Below are 17,480 nucleotides of genomic sequence, written 5' to 3' on the forward strand. Positions count from 1 at the left end.
AATCAACACCCATTTGGCTAAAATGTAATCAAAAGCAATTAGTTTCTCTAAGAAGAAGTACATTATCTTTTACAACTTACTGATTAATTGTCTCCAATTCTCAAACATTACATCTACTCTTATTAACCACTTCATAACCTATACCTCATTTTTCACCTACCCAACTTCTTGACCTGCTAATAGCAGCTTGTAGATGGAGTTGATGCATACTGCCTGTCCACCACCTCAATCAACTTGTTTGCTATTGCACTAGCATAAACTGAAGATCCTTCATATATCTGAACATTACAAGTTTAATGGGTTAAAACCTAGTTAAATTAAAACCTAATTGAACATCAAAAAATGCGTTAAAACCAAATTATGAACGCTAACCTTGGAGTTAAACAAGAAGCTGTAGTAATCACCAACATGTCCACCAGCAACATGATGAAGATCCAGTTGAAGTTCATCAAGAACTTTGGATACAAACAGCAAGCAATTGATCTTCTTTCTTTGAACAAGTTTAATAGTAACTTCATCATCTATTATTCTAACATCTACCTCTGTGTCTTTGGATTTTCTTTGAAGCCAAAAGCTCCTTAATGACCCATTATTGAAAGACTGATCTGGGTCATCAACAATCTTGCTCTCATGAACATTGCCAATGGAATCTTCTTCAATCTTTTGTCTCTTTCCCCTCTCTCTAGCACATCTCTTTTTCTCCACCAGAATTTTCAGCTCATTTACAGTTCTAAGAAGTTCTTTGATGTAATTAATTGCATCTCCAACCACAGAGGCTCTATCATTCTTTCTCATCAAACAACATAAATAACAACTGAATTAGCTGATGTAACATCAAGAAAAATGTATGTCTGTGTAATTTTAACAAACACCTTGCAAATAAACCAATTAGAACTAAAGATTTTGTTCTCTTTTATCTTCTTAATTTAATTATGTTCAACTATAAATTAAAGAAGGAGCTTAAATTATATATATATATATATATATATATATATATATATATATGGGATATTGAAAGAGAAACTAATTAGATACCTTAGAAGGGTTAGGGACCAAATTTCTCAAGTCATCATACTTATCTTTAATGTGTTGTCTCCTTTGACGCTCAGTAGCAAAGTGTTTGATATTTCCACCTTGTCTACCGTTACCCATACAAGCCATATCCCATGTAAAATCCAAAACCCCATTATCAAACTGCTGCTCTCCATCTCCTTCTTGATAAAGATTCACTCCTCCACTTCCCTCTACATGATCATCCCCTACACCACCAAACAAAGAACTGCCTCTTGACCCAGGCAAGGAATAGCCGTGTGGAGGCAAGGATTGAAACAAATCCCTAAATAAAGGAGGTTGTGGAGGAAGATTAAGGTGAAAAAGTGGGTCATAGAGAATAGAAGAGGCAGAAGCTGTGTCTGTCATTGGAAGATCTCCAACAAAACTTAATGGAGTTGTATGGTTAGGGTTTGTGAAAGAAATTGAAGAATTTGGAAGCAAGGAAGATCTGGGTAAGCGAAAAAGGTTACGCAGGTCTGGTGTTGGAGTATATGCTGAATCTGGTAAAGAAGATGATGATGTAAAAGCCAAATAATTTGATGATTCATGCATTAAATGGGCATTCAAATCCATTTGTTGGATTTGAAGTTGGATTTCCATTACAGCAGCAGAAGCATCCTCTTCTAGATGTGGATTGTTGAAGCTATGGTGACAAAGTTCATCAGCAGATAGCTTAAGATTTTCTTCAAGGCTATTATGGCTGTTTGTAGTACTACTACCCGCCATAAGCGGCGGCGGTGGTAGTGGTGGTTGCAAAACTTGACAAAGCCCACCTTCAGGTCCTTCTACCATGGAGTTTGGATCAAAACAATCCGTCTCTTCATACATTTTTCCGATCTAGTTACATAAGATACAAAGTCCATTAACAAAGCCCAAAAAGAACAAGAAAAATAAATTTAAAACGCATAAAATAAACAACATTTCAATAAAAAGCTTATAGTAAGATCAAAAGCTTCAAGAACAAAAACCCAGATGCGAAATTAGCTAGTTTTACAGAGAATTGAAAGAAAGAAGTGTGAATATATATGGAACCAATATATTTTTTCAGTTGCAGTTATGAATAGAGAAGGTTTGTTAGAGACAGAGAGAGAGGAAATGGAAATTTTAGCTTAAATTATATATGAAAATGAAATATGAGGAGGAGGAGAAGGAGAAGGAATTGAAAGATGGAACTGCAAATACTGCATGCCTTATGTGATGATTTCCTTTTGTTCACAGAAAGGGAGGTTGTTACTCAGATTCTTGTTACTGGGCCCCACTCACAATCTCTCTCTATATATATAGAATTTTCCAGATGATTTTCAGTTTTGCCTTTTTACTTTTTTTTTTCCCTCCATTTATTATAAATTTGTTTCCTTTCCCAATTTTTCTAAGCAACTGTCCATTTGTCACTACAATACCAAAGTTCTTTATTCCTGCCTGAAAAGATCATGAGTTGGAATTTTTTCTTTCTTTTCTTTTAACTTAATACAAAAATGGAAAATAGAGATTTATGTGGGTGGATCTGGCGCGAATAGGGATTAATCCTAGTCGGGTTGAGGATATGTATAATTAGGTTGTTTTCGGCAACAAGCTTTTAGTGTTTTGACTTTTTATACTATTTCATAATATAGCATTTGAATTAGTTTTTAGAGGTTAAAATAACGTTTTATAAAAGGTTAACTCTTATTATGAAAAGCTACTCAATATTAAAATAGCTACCAACTACTGAAATAGCTATTTTTGCGGAATATTCCCTTAATAATAAAAGAAAAGGAAAATGATTTGAAAGAAAATATTCTTGCAAAATTTCAGCATTTAGATGAGAATTTCTTTTTCTTAATTATAGGAAATCTGAAAAAGAAAAAAATATGGAATTGCCAATGGTTTTTTTATTATTTTTTAAATAAAGGAAAAATCATAATAATTTATTAAATCTTGTGCCATGCTGTTACATAGTCTTGGCTAAGGACTACTTGTGAATTGTGAAATATGCCAACATAAATTTTTCAAGTACAAATCAGGAACAAGTTGCTTTGAAGATTTGTTTGATAATGAAGATTTGTTGTTTTTTCTTCTTGTGGTAATGAACTTGGTAAAATTAAAACTACATAAACATGCTAAAAGCAATGCTGCAAACAAACCATATTTTACTTCTCAAAACATTGGTAGATTATGGAGTTGTTATTGATTAATAATCCTTTTTATAAAAAATTATAGTGATTCGACTTAGATTATGGAGAGTAGGAGGTATCAAGTTTGAGACCTCTCCGTCACAAAAATTTTCATCAATTTAGACTTTGTTCGGTAACAACTTATTAAGTAGTTTTTAGTGTTTTGGAACTATTTTTTTTAATATGCGGTAATATAACATTTGAATTAGTTTTTAAAGTTCAAGTTAATATTTTATAAAAAGTTTTAATCCATGAACGTTTAACTTTTAGCAATTTATGAAAAGTTACTCAAATAGCTTACTGCTAAATGCTACTAAAACAACTAACAGCTAATAATAGTTAATTTTGCCGAATAGAGAATTAGTGAGTAAAGGGAAGGTTGGTCTTCTAAAAATATATTTTTGAAGAATAGGTGCAATGTTTGTTTTCCTAAAAAAAAAATTTACAAGAAGGGAAAACTGTAGAGAAAAAAACAAAAGGGTACAAAACACAACAATAGAAAAAGTAAATGTTTTGTAATTAATGTGGCAAAGGTAATGATTTAGGTTGGGATTAACTGCAGGTTAATTGGAAAGACAAAGTATACTTAATTTAATTTCCATTTGCGTAATAAGAAGAATACAAATTTGAGGTTGAATTGGATGGTAATGCAAGAAATCAAAAATTGAGAATTGCGTTTTAGCAAATATATATATATATATATACACACGTCGCAGAAGAGAGAGAACGAGTACAGGTTAGTTCGTTTGATAATATAAATAATTAATTGTACGTGAATACGTTTATCTTTGTCGGAAAAACTGGATCATGATCTCCAAATTAGAGTTTTGCAGGCATCAAATTGGACAGTTTCAAGAGGCAACCCAGCTTTTTGCTGCTTCCTTCCTTCAGCTTTTCTCTGCCCATTTTGGTCAAGGACAATCAATTACTAAATACCCCTTTTAGTCTTTTCAAAAAAGATGGTTTGATTCTTCATGCCTATTACTCTTAGGAACTGAACCACATCCAATAGAACCAATTCGATTTGGTTTTGTTTTGATTTTAAAGAAGTTTAGTTTATTCAGTCGGCTATCTTAAAGTCTATATATTTGCTCATTGTCAAATGTTTCAATAGCGTTTTTTTATAAAATCAATAAACTTTGTTTTGTTATTTTTTTTCATGTCTATGAGAGGTCTGGTCCTGTGTCCTTAATAGGCTGTTTGTCTCTAATCAATGAAATTAAACAGCGTGGAAAGGAAACTATTCATGTAATTTTTTGAAGCAATGATTTTGGAGTAGCTTAAAGTTAAAACAGTTGCTTGCATGCTTTATTTGGCAAAAAATCGGTTATAATAATAAATTTTGGATCTCAGACGGATAAAGAGGTGAGGGCTGCAGGGGGGCCATGTGACCATAGGGTTAGCTTTCATGTTCTTTAGCTCAGGTTTGCATGTAATTTACTATGCATCTTTTGAGTGGTGGAGAGAGTTAATTTGTGCTATTCAGTTTAATTTTGCTGAATTGAACCTGTTGTGCAATTTTGTATATCTCACCTTCTGTCCTGCAAGCTACACATGGTTCATTAACTGAAAAAGGTCTGGTGATGATTTATCTGATCTAACAGCCAAAACTTGATTTAATGATTCTTGAGTTAAATGGGTAGTCAAATCCTTTTGTTGAATTTGAAGTGGGATTTTCATGACAGCAGTAGCAACAGCAGAAACATCCTCTTCTTGATTTGGATTATTCATGCTATGGTGATAAGAGATTCCATCTGTGGAAAGCTTAAGATTTTCTTCAACGCTATTATGGCTGTTTACAGTACCACCTGCCATAAGTGGCGTTGGTAGTTGCAGAACTTGAGAAAGCCATCTTCTGGTCCTTCTGCCATGGAGTTTGGATCAAAACAACTTGTCTCTTGATATATTTTTTTTGATTTAGCTACATAAAAAGCAAAGTCCATCAAAAAAACCAAAAAAGAACAAGAAAAAGGAAATTAAAAACACAAAAAAATAAAAAAAGACCGTGGAGAAAAAGCTTACAGTAAGAATTAAAACGCTTCAAGAAGAGAACCCAGATGGAGTTTTACAGAGAATTGAAGGAAAGAGTGTGAATATGGAATTAAAATCTTTTAGTTGCAGTTATGAGAGAGAGAGTGTGTGTTTGTTATAAAGAAAGAAAGAGAAAGATGGAAATTTTTGCATAAATTAGAAAATGAAATACGTAGGAAAAGAAGGTGGTAGGAGGAAGAGAGGAACTGCAGAAAATGCAAGCTTTATGTGATGATTTCCTTTCCTAAGGGATATTTGTGTACTTAATTCCTGTTATTGGGCCCCACTCGTAATCTCATTATAATCCTATATTTTCAGAAGATTTTCAATCTTGCCTTTCTAGTTTTAGAATATTCAATGTTAGCTCTGTCAAAATGGATTGTTCGGCCGGGCCGGGCCTAGCCCATGCAAACTCGGTTCTAAAATGGGCCGAGCCGAAAAAGCTTGTTATGTAGTTAGAATAATGAGAAAAATAAACCATGACATATCAGATTGATTTATCTTAAAAGTAATTTTTGATGGCTTGATTTGTCTTATTATAATATTTTTCTCATTAGCAGTTCAAAAATATATTATTTTGCAAAAAAATCATTTTAAAAATATTTGAATTTTCACTTCATGATGAATGTCTCTAAGCTTTATGTAGTATATATATATTAAAAAAATTATTATGAATTTATTAGAATTTTAACATTATTATGAATGTCGTATCCTATATAGGCCTTGGAGTACTCGAGTCGGACATAGTTATAATCCAATAAGCTTTCGGATATAGGTAACCATCAAAGAATTTTAACTTGGTAACTGTAGATTAAGTTGATTTAACTCCAAAAAAATATTTCAATCCACATAATCAACACCCATTTGGCTAAAACGTATTAGAAAGCAATTAGTTTCGCTAAGAAAAAGTACATTATCTTTTATAACTTTACTGATTTGTCTCAAATTCTCAAACATTACATCTACTCTTATTAGCCACTTCATAACCTATACCTCATTTTTCACCTACCCAACTTCTTGGCCTGCTAATAGCAGCTTGTAGATGGAGTTGATGCATACTGCCTGTCCACCACCTCAATCAGCTTGTTTGCTATTGCACTAGCATAAACTGAAGATCCTTCATATATCTGAACATTACAAGTTTAATGGGTTAAAACCTAGTTAAATTAAAACCTAATTGAACATCAAAAAATGCGTTAAAACCAAATTATGAACGCTAACCTTGGAGTTAAACAAGAAGCTGTAGTAATCACCAACATGTCCACCAGCAACATGATGAAGATCCAGTTGAAGTTCATCAAGAACTTTGGATACAAACAGCAAGCAATTGATCTTCTTTCTTTGAACAAGTTTAATAGTAACTTCATCATCTATTATTCTAACATCTACCTCTGTGTCTTTGGATTTTCTTTGAAGCCAAGAGCTCCTTAATGCCCCATTATTGAAAGACTGATCTGGATCGTCAATAATCTTGCTCTCAGGACCATTGCCAATGGAATCTTCTTCAATCTTTTGTCTCTTTCTCCTCTCTCTGGCCAATCTCTTTTTCTCCACCAGAATTTTCAGTTCATTTACAGTTCTAAGAAGTTCTTTGATGTAACTAATTGCATCTCCAACCACAGAGGCTCTATCACTCTTTCTCATCAAACAACATAAATAACAACTGAATTAGCTAATGTAACATCAAGAAAAATATATGTCTGTGTAATTTTAACAAACACCTTTCAAATGAAACCAATTAGAACTAAAGATTTTGCTCTCTTTTATCTTCTTAAATTAATTTTGTTCAACTAGAAATTAAAGGAGGAGCTTAACTATATATCTATGGGATATTGAAAGAGAAACTAATTAAATACCTTAGAAGAGTTAGGGACCAAATTTTTCAAGTCATCATATTTATCTTTGAGGTTTTGTCTCCTTTGACGCTCAGTAGCAAAGTGTTTGATATTTCCACCTTGTCTACCTTTACCCATACAAGCCATATCCCATGTAAAATCCAAAACCCCATTATCAAACTGCTGCTCTCCATCTCCTTCTTGATAAAGATTCACTCCTCCACTTCCCTCTACATGATCATCCCCTACACCACCAAACAAAGAACTGCCTCTTGACCCAGGCAAGGAATAGCCGTGTTGAGGCAAAGATTGAAACAAATCCCTAAATAAAGGAGGTTGTGGAGGAAGATTAAGGTGAAAAAGTGGGTCATAGAGAATAGAAGAAGCAGAAGCTGTGTCTGTCATTGGAAGATCTCCAACAAAGCCTAATGGAGTTGTATGGTTAGGGTTTGTGAAAGAAATTGAAGAATTTGGAAGCAAGGACGATCTGGGTAAGTGAAAAAGGTTAAGCAGGTCTGGTGGTGGAGTATATGATGAATCTGGTAGAGAAGATGATGATGTAAAAGCCAAATGATTCGATGGTTCATGAATTAAATGGGTATTCAAACCCATTTGTTGGTTTTGAAGTTGGATTTCCATAACAGCAGCAGTAGCAGCAGAAGCATCCTCTTCTAGATGTGGATTATTCAAGCTATGGTGACAAATTTCATCCGCAGATAGCTTAAGATTTTCTTCAAGGCTATTATGGCTGTTTGTAGTACTACTACCCGCCATAAGTGGCGGTGGTGGTGGTGGTGGTTGCAAGACTTGACAAAGCTCACCATCAGGTCCTTCCACTATGGAGTTTGGATCAAAACAATCCGTCTCTTCATACATTTTTCCGATCTAGCTACATAAGATACAAAAGCCATCAACAAAGCCCAAAAAGAATAAGAAAAGGAAATTTAAAACGCAAAAAATAAAACAAGATTTCAATAAAAATCTTACAGTAAGATCAAAAGCTTCAACAACAAAAACCCAGATGCGAAATTAGCTAGTTTTACAGAGAATTGAAAGAAAAAAGTGTGAATATGGAACCAATATATATTTCTTTCAGTTGCAGTTATGAAAAGAGAAGGTTTGTTAGAGATAGAGAGAGACGAAATGGAAATTTTAGCATAAATTATATATGAAAATGAAATAAGAGAGAAAGGAAGGTGGTAGGAGGAGGAGAAGGAATTGAAAGATGGAACTGCAAATACTGCATGCCTTATGTGATGATTTCCTTTTGTTCACAGAAAGGGAGGTTGTTACTCAGATTCTTGTTATTGGGCCCCACTCACAATCTCTAATATTTTTTTTTATTTAAATTTCCAGATGAATTTCAGTTTTGCCTTTTTTATTTTTTATTTCTTTCTTCCTTCCATTTATTACAAATTTGTTTCCTTTCCCAATATTTCTAAGCAATTGTTTCCATTTGTCAGTGCAATGCCACAGTTCTTTATTCCTACCTGAAAAGATCATGGGGTTGGAAGTTTTATCTTTCTTTTCTTCAACCTCAGTATAAAAATAGAAAATAGATATCCGCGAGCAAGATTTAATCCTAGCCGAGTTAATGATATCTATAGTTAAATTGTATTCGGCAATAACTTTTTAAGTAACTTTTAACTGTTTATAGCATTTCGTAACATATATTTGAATTAGTATTTCGTAAAAGGTTAACTCATATAAGATTTAAATTTTAGCATGTTATGAAAAGCTTACTCAAACGGCTAAATTTTATTAAAACAACTAATATCTAGCAAAATACTTAATTTTGCCAAACATTTCCTTAATACTAAAAGAAAAAGAAAATGATTTGAAAGAAAATATTCATGCAAAATTCAAGCATTTAGATGAGACTAGAAGTTAAAATAGCATTCTGTAAAAGGTAAACTCATATAACGTTTAGCTTTTAGCGTATTAAGAAAAATTTACTCGAATAGCTAAACTCTATTAAAACGACTAATAACTACCAAAATATCTAATTTTGCCAAATATTTTCTTAATACTAAAAGAAAAAGAAAATGATTTGAAAGAAAATATTCATGCAAAATTTCAGCAATTAGATGAGAATTTCCTTTTTTTTTTTTTAATTATAGGAAATCTGAAAAAGAAAATACATGGAATTGCCAAAATTTGTTATTATTTTTTAAATAAAGCAAGAATCATAATTCATTATATCTTGTACCATGCTGTTACATAGTCTTGGCTAAGGACTACTTGTGAACTGTGAAAGATGCCAACATAAATCTTCAAGTACAAATCAGGAACAAGTTGGACTATTTTTACTTTTTAAGAAGTACAAATTTGGAATAAAGCTGGACATTTTGCTTAGAGAAAGGAAATCAACACTTTTGCACTGCTAAATAGGGTAAATTAGTAGCCCAACTGGATAATTGGACTGTTTGATAATAAAGATTTGTTGCTCTTTTCTTCTTGTGGTAATGAACTTGGTATAACTAGAACTACATGAACATGCTAAAAGCAATGCTTGTAAACAAACCATTTTTTACTTTTCAACCTTTGGTACATTATGGAGCCGTAGGTTTGAAAACTTTTCACCACAAGAGTTTTCACTATTTTGGTGAGTAGAAAAAAATATTTTTTTATTATGTAATACATAATGTTCTTACGGCTCATTGGACTTTCAACAAATGAAAAATAAAATTTGCAATAAGAAAATATATTTTTGAAAAATATCAGCATGTTTGGTTTTTTTTTTTTTTTTAATAATTTACATGAAGGGAAAACTGTAGAAAAAAAAGGTTAGAAAGCACAACAATAGTAAAAGTAAATGTTTTGTAATTAATGTGCAAAGGTAATGATTTAGGTTGGGGTTAACTGCAGATTAAATGCATGAGTATTGGGTAGTTCTCTTTCTCCATGCAAACTGACAACCTAAACTACCTCTGAAACACCAGCAGCTGCAGGCCAGTGGCAAAATGTATACAGCAATGGTTTTTTTTTTTTAACACAATGCGCTACACAACAATGATAATCCTTTAATTAGAGCTGATCGAATGAGACGTGGTTAGTCTTTTCAAAGGAGGTCTCAAATTTATATCATCCGACCATAAGTATTTTTACCAATTTGATAAATCAATATAATGAATAAAAAAACTTCTTTTATTAAATATCTATAATAAAAAATATTTTCAGTTATTTAAAATTATATAAGTGTATAAATCCATTTATCATATTTTTGAATCTCTAATTTTAGAAACGAGTTCTTATTGAGAACTCTAAATTTTTCAATGCACTTACTAAATTGATAAAAGCTCTTATGTCTGAGAAGATTCAAACCCAAGATCTCTAACTTTTCACTCTACTGAGAAAACTAACTAAACCACACTTGATTGTCTTTTTACTTTCTATTTCTTATTCTTCCATCGGCTATAATAAGATAATAATTTGCTTGTGAAGTAATTTAGATGGAGTCAGTGTTTTATTTTTTACAACTCCAATTATCTATATTATAAATTAAGTAATAAATAAAGCATCTCCTTCCTTCCAATTGTGAGAGTTGGTGATTTTAAATTCTATATTTACAGGTAAAATTTTTTCTAGAGATGCAGTTCACTTCCATTGATTCAATTGTATACTAATTATTATTGTTACTAATATATAATTATTATCAACAGACGGTTGGATGAGTGAAAAATTAAAATTGCTACTATTAAAAGGTTGTACCGACTTTATTTAAATATCACATTTGCTTAAGCATCCAACACATACGTAAAATTAAAAAGAAAGGTATACATAATTAGAAAATTATGCTTTTTTTTTTTTTTAGTTTACTTTAAGTTTTTAACCCCTTTTTATATTTTGTTATGCCATTTCTTTTTCCCATTTATTTGGTAACATTGCAAGTGAATGGAATAAAATAAAATAAGAAATTTACAAGAAATAAAATTATAATTTCTTTATAACATGATTTCAAAACTATCCAATTGGCCTATCAGAATATTAAAAATAATGAAATTAATAAAAAAAAAGTGAATTGGAAAGACAAAGTATACTTAATTGAATTTCCATTTGCGTAATGAGAAGAATAAACGTTTGAGGTTGAATTGGATAGTAATGCAAGAAATCAAAAATTGAGAATTGCGTTTTAGCAAATATATATATATAGGTAGCAGAAGAGAGAGAAAAGGAGAGAACAAGTACAAGTTTGTTCGTTTGATAATATAAATAATTAGTGTCCTAATAGTCCAAGAAATTGTACGTGAATACGTTTATCTTTGTCGGAAAAACTGGATCATGATCTCCAAATTACAGTTTTGTAGGCATCAAATTGGACAGTTTCAAGAGGCAACACAGCTTTTTTGCTGCCTCCTTCCTTCAACTTTTCTCTGCCCATTTTGGTCAAGGACAGTCAATTACTAAATACCCCTTTTAGTCTTTTCAAAAAAGATGGTTTGATTCTTCTCTTAGAACTGAACCACCTCGAATAGAACCAATTCGATTTGGTTTTGTTTTGATTTTAAAGAAATTTAGTTTGGTTTTGTAGAAAACTTCAATTTTATTTTTATAACATCAAATTAGAAAAACCTAATAATACTAAAAATCAAACTAATTTACCCTAAAGATTAAGTCCAAACTGAAAATTAAATTCAACTGAACTAACTCGATTTGATTGTCAAATTTTTCATTAGTGTTTTTTATAATATATTTATTTTAGAAAAAAAAAAAAAAAATTTAAGCTTGCCCATTTATGTGGGCCTTTACGGCTAGCTTGCGGATCTCAAGTACAGATTATAGTTTAAGTTTTCCTTTTGTTTTCTTTTTTGGGCTGGACTTCACTTGATCCAAGTTATAAAGACCACTAAATAAATGTTATTTCTGATTATCTCCTATTATAATATAATATTAATATATTTATTTTAGTTCATTCATCGTTATTTTTTTTTCTTTAAATGTTTATGTATTATGATTTCTTATAATCTAATATGTAAATGAATGTCAAGCTACGTTACGTTTTAAAATGTGCAAGCTTGAATATTAGGCTACTGCATGTGTCTATCAACTAAAAATTTAATGAATAAAATATATATATTTGAGGAAATCACTGCTCTACATTGAAAAAAAAAAATTCTTTCAAAAAATCATTTTTGTCCCATTAAATATGAAAAATAAATTTTTATCTCTCCAAAAAAAAAAATTTTTAAAAATTTCGTTCGAATGAACTTTATTTTTATTTTTTAATATGGCAAAATGTAAAAAGAAAGAACATATTTATAAAAAAAAGAAAAAAGAAAAGAAGGAAAAGGCATCAAACAAGGTTAGTGCGGATGCCACAAGATTATTCCACGCTTTCTAACGATCCAAGTTATCCAACATAAAGAAGCAGAAAAAAATCAAGGTTTATACGCTACATATGAGGTCGACCTTACCTTATCTTTATCCACATAAGCCCTTATGTAAGTTAGATGGACGAAAAGGTCCAAAACTAAACAAACAGCCCAACATTAGGCAATCGTCAACAGCACGTGACGTCTTAAGCCCAGTAAAGCTCACGTCTCTTACACGCTCCATCAGATCGCGTTAGCCGCCACCAACCCTCAAACGTTCCGCAGGACCGCAGCCATCATCATCTCCAACCTTCTCAAACTCGCTAAAACCATTAAACAATGGCGTGGCCTAACAAATAATCCACCTGTCTTGTAACAAAACAGCGCGTGGTGTCTCAAACAAACCCGAAGCGTGGAACACCGAGAATCGCCTCCATCTCTCTCGAAGTTCAAGCAGCGCGTGGTTCAGATTACTCCTTCCTCGCGCGTCTTCGAATCATTTACAGTCTCAGTAGTTATAGTACAATGCATCGCGTAGAAATGACTCGACGAATCCGATAAAAGCTCGCAGTTTCTTTCTCTCTGTTTTTTCTTTTTTTCCATTTTTAAGCTTCACAGAGAGAAAATAAATTGAGAAGGAATTTCACTCCCGCCCATAAGTCCCTCCGTCCCTTTGTCTCGATCTCTTCGCCTTAGCTTTCGATTCGATTTCTTGTCAAAAATCAAACTACCAAACCCTAATTTCCTTATCTTTCTATATTTCTCCTTGAATTTTTCTCCTCTTATATTTTTTGTGTCGAAATCTCTCTTCAGTTCTTAGGTATGTATATATATAATGCTTCCCTTCGTTTAATTGTATATGTATATGTATGTGTGTCTTGTTGCTACTACTTGTAGCAAATATGAGATACAGTACGAGATTTTCCATTTTGAAAAAAAAAAATTGATGGGATTCTAGGTTTTTGAGGTGGGTTTTCATTTATGATATTTCTTTTTTTTTCTTCCTTTTGGGTTTATATATATTTGTCTCTAATCAATCAAACAGTGTGGAAAGGAAAATATTTGTGTAATTTTTTGAAGCAATGATTTTGGAGTAGCTTAAAGTTAAAACATTTGGTTGCATGCTTTATTTTTTGGCAAAATATCGGTTATAATAATAAATTTTGGATCTCAGACGGATAAAGAGGTCAGGGTTGTAGGGGGGCCATGTGACCATAGGGTTAGCTTTCATGTTCTTTTCATTATTTTATTGATGAATTATTTGTCAGTTTAGCGTGATTCTTTAGCTAAGCACGTTCTTTAGTATTTGGGTAATTGATTAATTAATTAATATATATGAATCTCTGACTTTGTTATTGCTTGTTTTGGTGGTGAATATTTTTATATATCAGAATCAGATACAATTTTCTCGCCTCAACTTATTCTCTCTATTCGATCTAGATTTGCTCGAATTTTGTGAATTGGAACACAGGTATCAACTCGTCTCTATATAAAGTTAAGATTTTGATTACAATTTTTGATTAATACCCTGTAATTGTTTAAATTTTGAGAGCGCAGTAGTGCAATTGGATTTTTTGATTAATTTTGCCTCTTTCAGGTTTGAATGTATTTACTCTGCATCTTTTGAGCGGTGGAGAAAGTTAATTTGTGCAATTCAGTTTAATTTTGCTGAATTGAACCTGTTTTTGCGTTATATTGGTTAAATCATGCATCCATATTGATTGGATTTGGTATTTGAATCTTCATGTTCTGCATTCATAAGATTGTAGCTAGCATGAAAGCTAATCTTGCCACTTAATTATATGATTTTTCCAGCTACTCATTTCCCTTTTCTTATTTTCTTTATTGAATTGGAGAGAGAAAAACAGAACTCTTTTGTATCCGCCTATGTGATGCATCTAAGCTTATCCTGTTTTTTTGTGCTTCTTATGATGTTATGCCTCAATAGTAGTCTCGATGTGGCCTAATTTCAACCAACTAATCATAGATGCATGACAATGCAATCTGTGTAGAAATTTTAGTGTTTGCCCCGTCTTTGCTAATGCTGTGGTTTATGTTCTTGTTATCTTTTCTAAGGATGTGCAAATAATTGATACAAAAGTCATCTATTAACTTGAACATTGATGTGGAATCGCATGGATAATTGAATGTCTAGGTTTCACGAATTTTTGGCTTGGAATGCCGGTGAAAATCTGTTAGGCAATTTTTTATATCTCACCTTCTGACTTGCGAGTTACATATGGGTCATTAATGACAACACTTCCTGGTGAAATGATAGAATGGATTTCTTGTGGGATTGACTGCTCTTCCATAATGATTGAATAATATAATGGATTGAGATTAATTAAGTCAACATAGACCAGTTCTATTTAATTTGCTTATGTTTATTATATTGTCGTAGGACTTATTTCACTGAAATGTTACATTGCTACATGCATACAGGCAGAGAAGATTCTAATGATCATGAGGTGTGGAAATGCTGTCCTATTTATTTAGCACTTTAGTGATTTTGTTTTATATGCAGTCAACTTGGACATTAGTCTGTGTCAATGCCATTGCTTATTGGTCGGCTATTTTCATTGTGAGGATGCTAATTTTTTTAATGCATTGTATTGATTGAGATTTTCATTTGCGAGAAAATAATCATAGCTGACCTTTTATTATTTTCTTGTGATGTTAAGTTGTTTTTCTGTTGTAGTTGTGGTTTTTACATGTTTTAAGCTTAATGCTCAAAATGCAGTTGTTATAAAACTCTCTTGTAGGATATGGATACTGCTCACTCCCTTTTGTCTTATATTTTTGCATATCAAGGAACATTAGACATTCCAAAAAAAATAAAAAAATAAAAATAAACGCATACTTTTGATGTAATCCATCGGTGGCCATGTATAATTTTGCTCATAATTGAATCAAACCATACATTGAATGATTATATGTGAAACATAAGAATCAAATAACAAATTTTGGTTGCATTTAAGTGGCTTATTTATAAAATCCAAAAACAGAAAACCAAGCAGCTGAATTAGGTTGATTTACTAATTCATAATTTGAATGCTGTACATTATTGAACTTTTTGTAGCCCATCCTCTCCCTCTCCTTCTCTTTATTCTGTGACTAGAATTTATTTGTTTTGATTTTGAGCGGTGCTATTAGAATGTCTTCATAACGCAAGGATAAGCTGAAATTTGACACTTAAATCTCATTTAAAAGCATTGCCCATCTTAAGTGTGGTATGTTTAATATGAATTGATCTGCTAATCTTGTCCTCTTGCCTGCTGTTATCCCATTAAGTTCTGCTTTCTTATTGGATGCCTTGTCCTTGTAATTACTTCTTTCTTCTCTTCTATCAATGCATTATTCTTTTACTGGTGGAAAAGAAACAAATTGAATCTTTTAGATTTTTAGAGGAGTCCTTTGTCTATATGCTAAAAGTTTCGATAATGGAGGCTGTTCTGTTTAAAATTATTTTAGTCAATTTTTGTCATGCTTGCAAGTCAGTTTCTTATAATCCATCAATGTTTTCTCCCGCCTACATATCCGACCTGTGAAGCTGGAGCTGAGCGAGGATCGGATTCTGATGGAATTTTGAAGTAACTCATGAATTCTTGTATATGGATTGTTAGGTTTAGCTTGATATGGCAAAGGGTAGCAGGGGACGACATAGGTGCAGGCCAACACCATACCCACAGCCATCTTGTAATCAGGATGTCTTGGAGGATTTGTACCTTAAGAAGTCCTCCAAAGTGTTGGATAAGAAAGACTGGGAAGATGTAACATGTTCTGTGTGCATGGAGTGCCCACATAATGCTGTTCTTCTGCTCTGTTCCTCCCATGACAAGGGTTGTCGTCCCTATATGTGTGCAACTAGCTTTCGATATTCCAATTGCCTTGACCAGTACAAAAAGGCTTACACTAAAGTGACCCCCTCCAGTGGTACTGCTGATAATCCAATTCTGCTATCAGACTCTGGTTTGCCTGTTGACAAGTGTGAAGTCACAGAACTTGCTTGCCCCCTTTGCAGGGGCCAGGTGAAAGGATGCACTGTGGTGGAACCTGCTCGAGAATATCTTAATGCCAAAAAGAGAAGCTGCATGCAGGAAGACTGCTCATTTGTTGGAACTTACAAGGAGCTAAGGAAGCACATGCGGACAGCTCATCCCTCTGCAAGGCCACGTGAAGTTGATCCAATTCTTGAGCAGAAATGGAGAAGGCTTGAGAGGGAGCGTGAACATGACGATGTACTTAGTACAATAAGGTCAACGATGCCTGGGGCAATGGTTTTTGGTGATTACGTCATAGAGGGAAATAATTACGGTTTTGATACAGATGAAGAAAATGGGAATTTTGATGCAGATGCAGCAGAGAGGAATGGAGGTTTTGAGGTGGGTTTTGATCGAAATTTGGTGAATGTCTTCCTTCTGTTGCATGCATTTGGGCCATCGGGAGAGGGTCTTAGTAGACGACTGAGGCAGTCTGACAGGCTCAACCACCGAGCCATGGATGAGAGTGCTGATGGTGTCCAGCATGCCTTCCTCACTGGTGGTTCAAATTCCTCAGATGATAATGACACTGATAACGACAATGGTGATGGTGGATTGTCACTTGTAAGTCGCCTTCGACGCCATGGCAGAGTGCTTTTGGGACGTTCGGGTAGGAGGCGCAGGCATAGAGAGGCAGGTGGAGGTCAGAGATGATTTGAAATGGGTACTTGAAGATAAGCAGCTTTCAGTAGGTACATAGTTTTAGGAAGGGCAAATTTCTGGGATAAGAAAAAGAAACACAAAGGAATTGACTTGAAAATTTCATGTATTTAATTAATATTGCATGGTTTCTGCGATATATTGGCTGGGAGATATGCAAAAAATGGCTGACCTTTTCATTGCCTGTTATATAATCATATTAGATGTAGTCTCTCAATTGCCTTCTATCCTCCTGTATGGTTCGCAATGAACATTCATCTGTTTCAAAATAACCTGTAAACATGTATGTAAACATGTATTTAATCATCCTGATTAAATTGCATTTTTTTTTCATATTCTTTCTGTTGTCATCTGCAGATTGTGATGAAATTATGAAATCTACCCTCTTCAGTGTGG

The 17,480-nt window shown here is 33.0% G+C and overlaps 3 protein-coding genes across 4 annotated transcripts; 1 reads left to right on the top strand and 2 right to left on the bottom strand.

Moving 5' to 3' along the window:
* Positions 1-12: 12 nt before the first annotated feature.
* Positions 13-2,178, bottom strand: LOC105628859 (transcription factor bHLH91). The gene is made up of 3 exons (XM_012210337.4): positions 1,036-2,178; positions 373-786; positions 13-278 (listed from the first exon to the last, which is right to left on the bottom strand). The coding sequence occupies exons 1-3, from the start codon at positions 1,879-1,881 to the stop codon at positions 177-179; spliced, it is 1,362 nt and encodes a 453-aa protein (XP_012065727.2). The 5' UTR covers positions 1,882-2,178; the 3' UTR covers positions 13-176.
* Positions 2,179-6,027: 3,849 nt separating this feature from the next.
* LOC105628860 (transcription factor bHLH91) lies at positions 6,028-8,298 on the bottom strand. The gene is made up of 4 exons (XM_089722364.1): positions 8,060-8,298; positions 7,094-7,961; positions 6,459-6,872; positions 6,028-6,364 (listed from the first exon to the last, which is right to left on the bottom strand). Exons 2-4 carry the CDS (start codon positions 7,946-7,948, stop codon positions 6,263-6,265), a joined length of 1,371 nt encoding a protein of 456 aa, XP_089578490.1. The 5' UTR covers positions 7,949-7,961; positions 8,060-8,298; the 3' UTR covers positions 6,028-6,262.
* A 4,561-nt stretch (positions 8,299-12,859) lies between these two features.
* LOC105628783 (zinc finger/BTB domain protein, putative (DUF1644)) lies at positions 12,860-17,417 on the top strand. 2 transcript variants are annotated; one of them, XM_012210266.4, is made up of 3 exons: positions 12,860-13,204; positions 13,776-13,855; positions 16,008-17,417. In XM_012210266.4, the coding sequence occupies exon 3, from the start codon at positions 16,020-16,022 to the stop codon at positions 17,076-17,078; it is 1,059 nt and encodes a 352-aa protein (XP_012065656.1). In that variant the 5' UTR covers positions 12,860-13,204; positions 13,776-13,855; positions 16,008-16,019; the 3' UTR covers positions 17,079-17,417. The 2 variants fall into 2 exon arrangements, with proteins under 2 accessions (XP_012065656.1, XP_012065658.1); XM_012210268.3 differs by lacking the exons at positions 12,860-13,204; positions 13,776-13,855 and adding an exon at positions 14,860-14,965.
* The last annotated feature ends 63 nt before the right edge of the window (positions 17,418-17,480 follow it).

The sequence above is a fragment of the Jatropha curcas genome, chromosome 6 (genome assembly GCF_041381405.1).
Source record: "Jatropha curcas cultivar XTBG-Jc1 chromosome 6, XTBG_Jcur_1.0, whole genome shotgun sequence".
Taxonomy (NCBI): Eukaryota; Viridiplantae; Streptophyta; class Magnoliopsida; order Malpighiales; family Euphorbiaceae; genus Jatropha; species Jatropha curcas.

What these genes read in the sequence shown, in the direction of transcription:
- LOC105628859 (XM_012210337.4), bottom strand. Translation starts at nt 1,881, where the DNA reads ATGTATGAAGAGACGGATTGTTTTGATCCAAACTCCATGGTAGAAGGA. An exon ending in TGGTCCCTAACCCTTCTAAG is followed by an intron (nt 787 to 1,035) that starts GTATCTAATTAG and finishes TTGATGAGAAAG; the next exon opens with AATGATAGAGCCTCTGTGGT. An exon ending in GCTTCTTGTTTAACTCCAAG is followed by an intron (nt 279 to 372) that starts GTTAGCGTTCAT and finishes TGTAATGTTCAG; the next exon opens with ATATATGAAGGATCTTCAGT.
- LOC105628860 (XM_089722364.1), bottom strand. Translation starts at nt 7,948, where the DNA reads ATGTATGAAGAGACGGATTGTTTTGATCCAAACTCCATAGTGGAAGGA. An exon ending in TGGTCCCTAACTCTTCTAAG is followed by an intron (nt 6,873 to 7,093) that starts GTATTTAATTAG and finishes TTGATGAGAAAG; the next exon opens with AGTGATAGAGCCTCTGTGGT. An exon ending in GCTTCTTGTTTAACTCCAAG is followed by an intron (nt 6,365 to 6,458) that starts GTTAGCGTTCAT and finishes TGTAATGTTCAG; the next exon opens with ATATATGAAGGATCTTCAGT.
- LOC105628783 (XM_012210266.4), top strand. Translation starts at nt 16,020, where the DNA reads ATGGCAAAGGGTAGCAGGGGACGACATAGGTGCAGGCCAACACCATAC.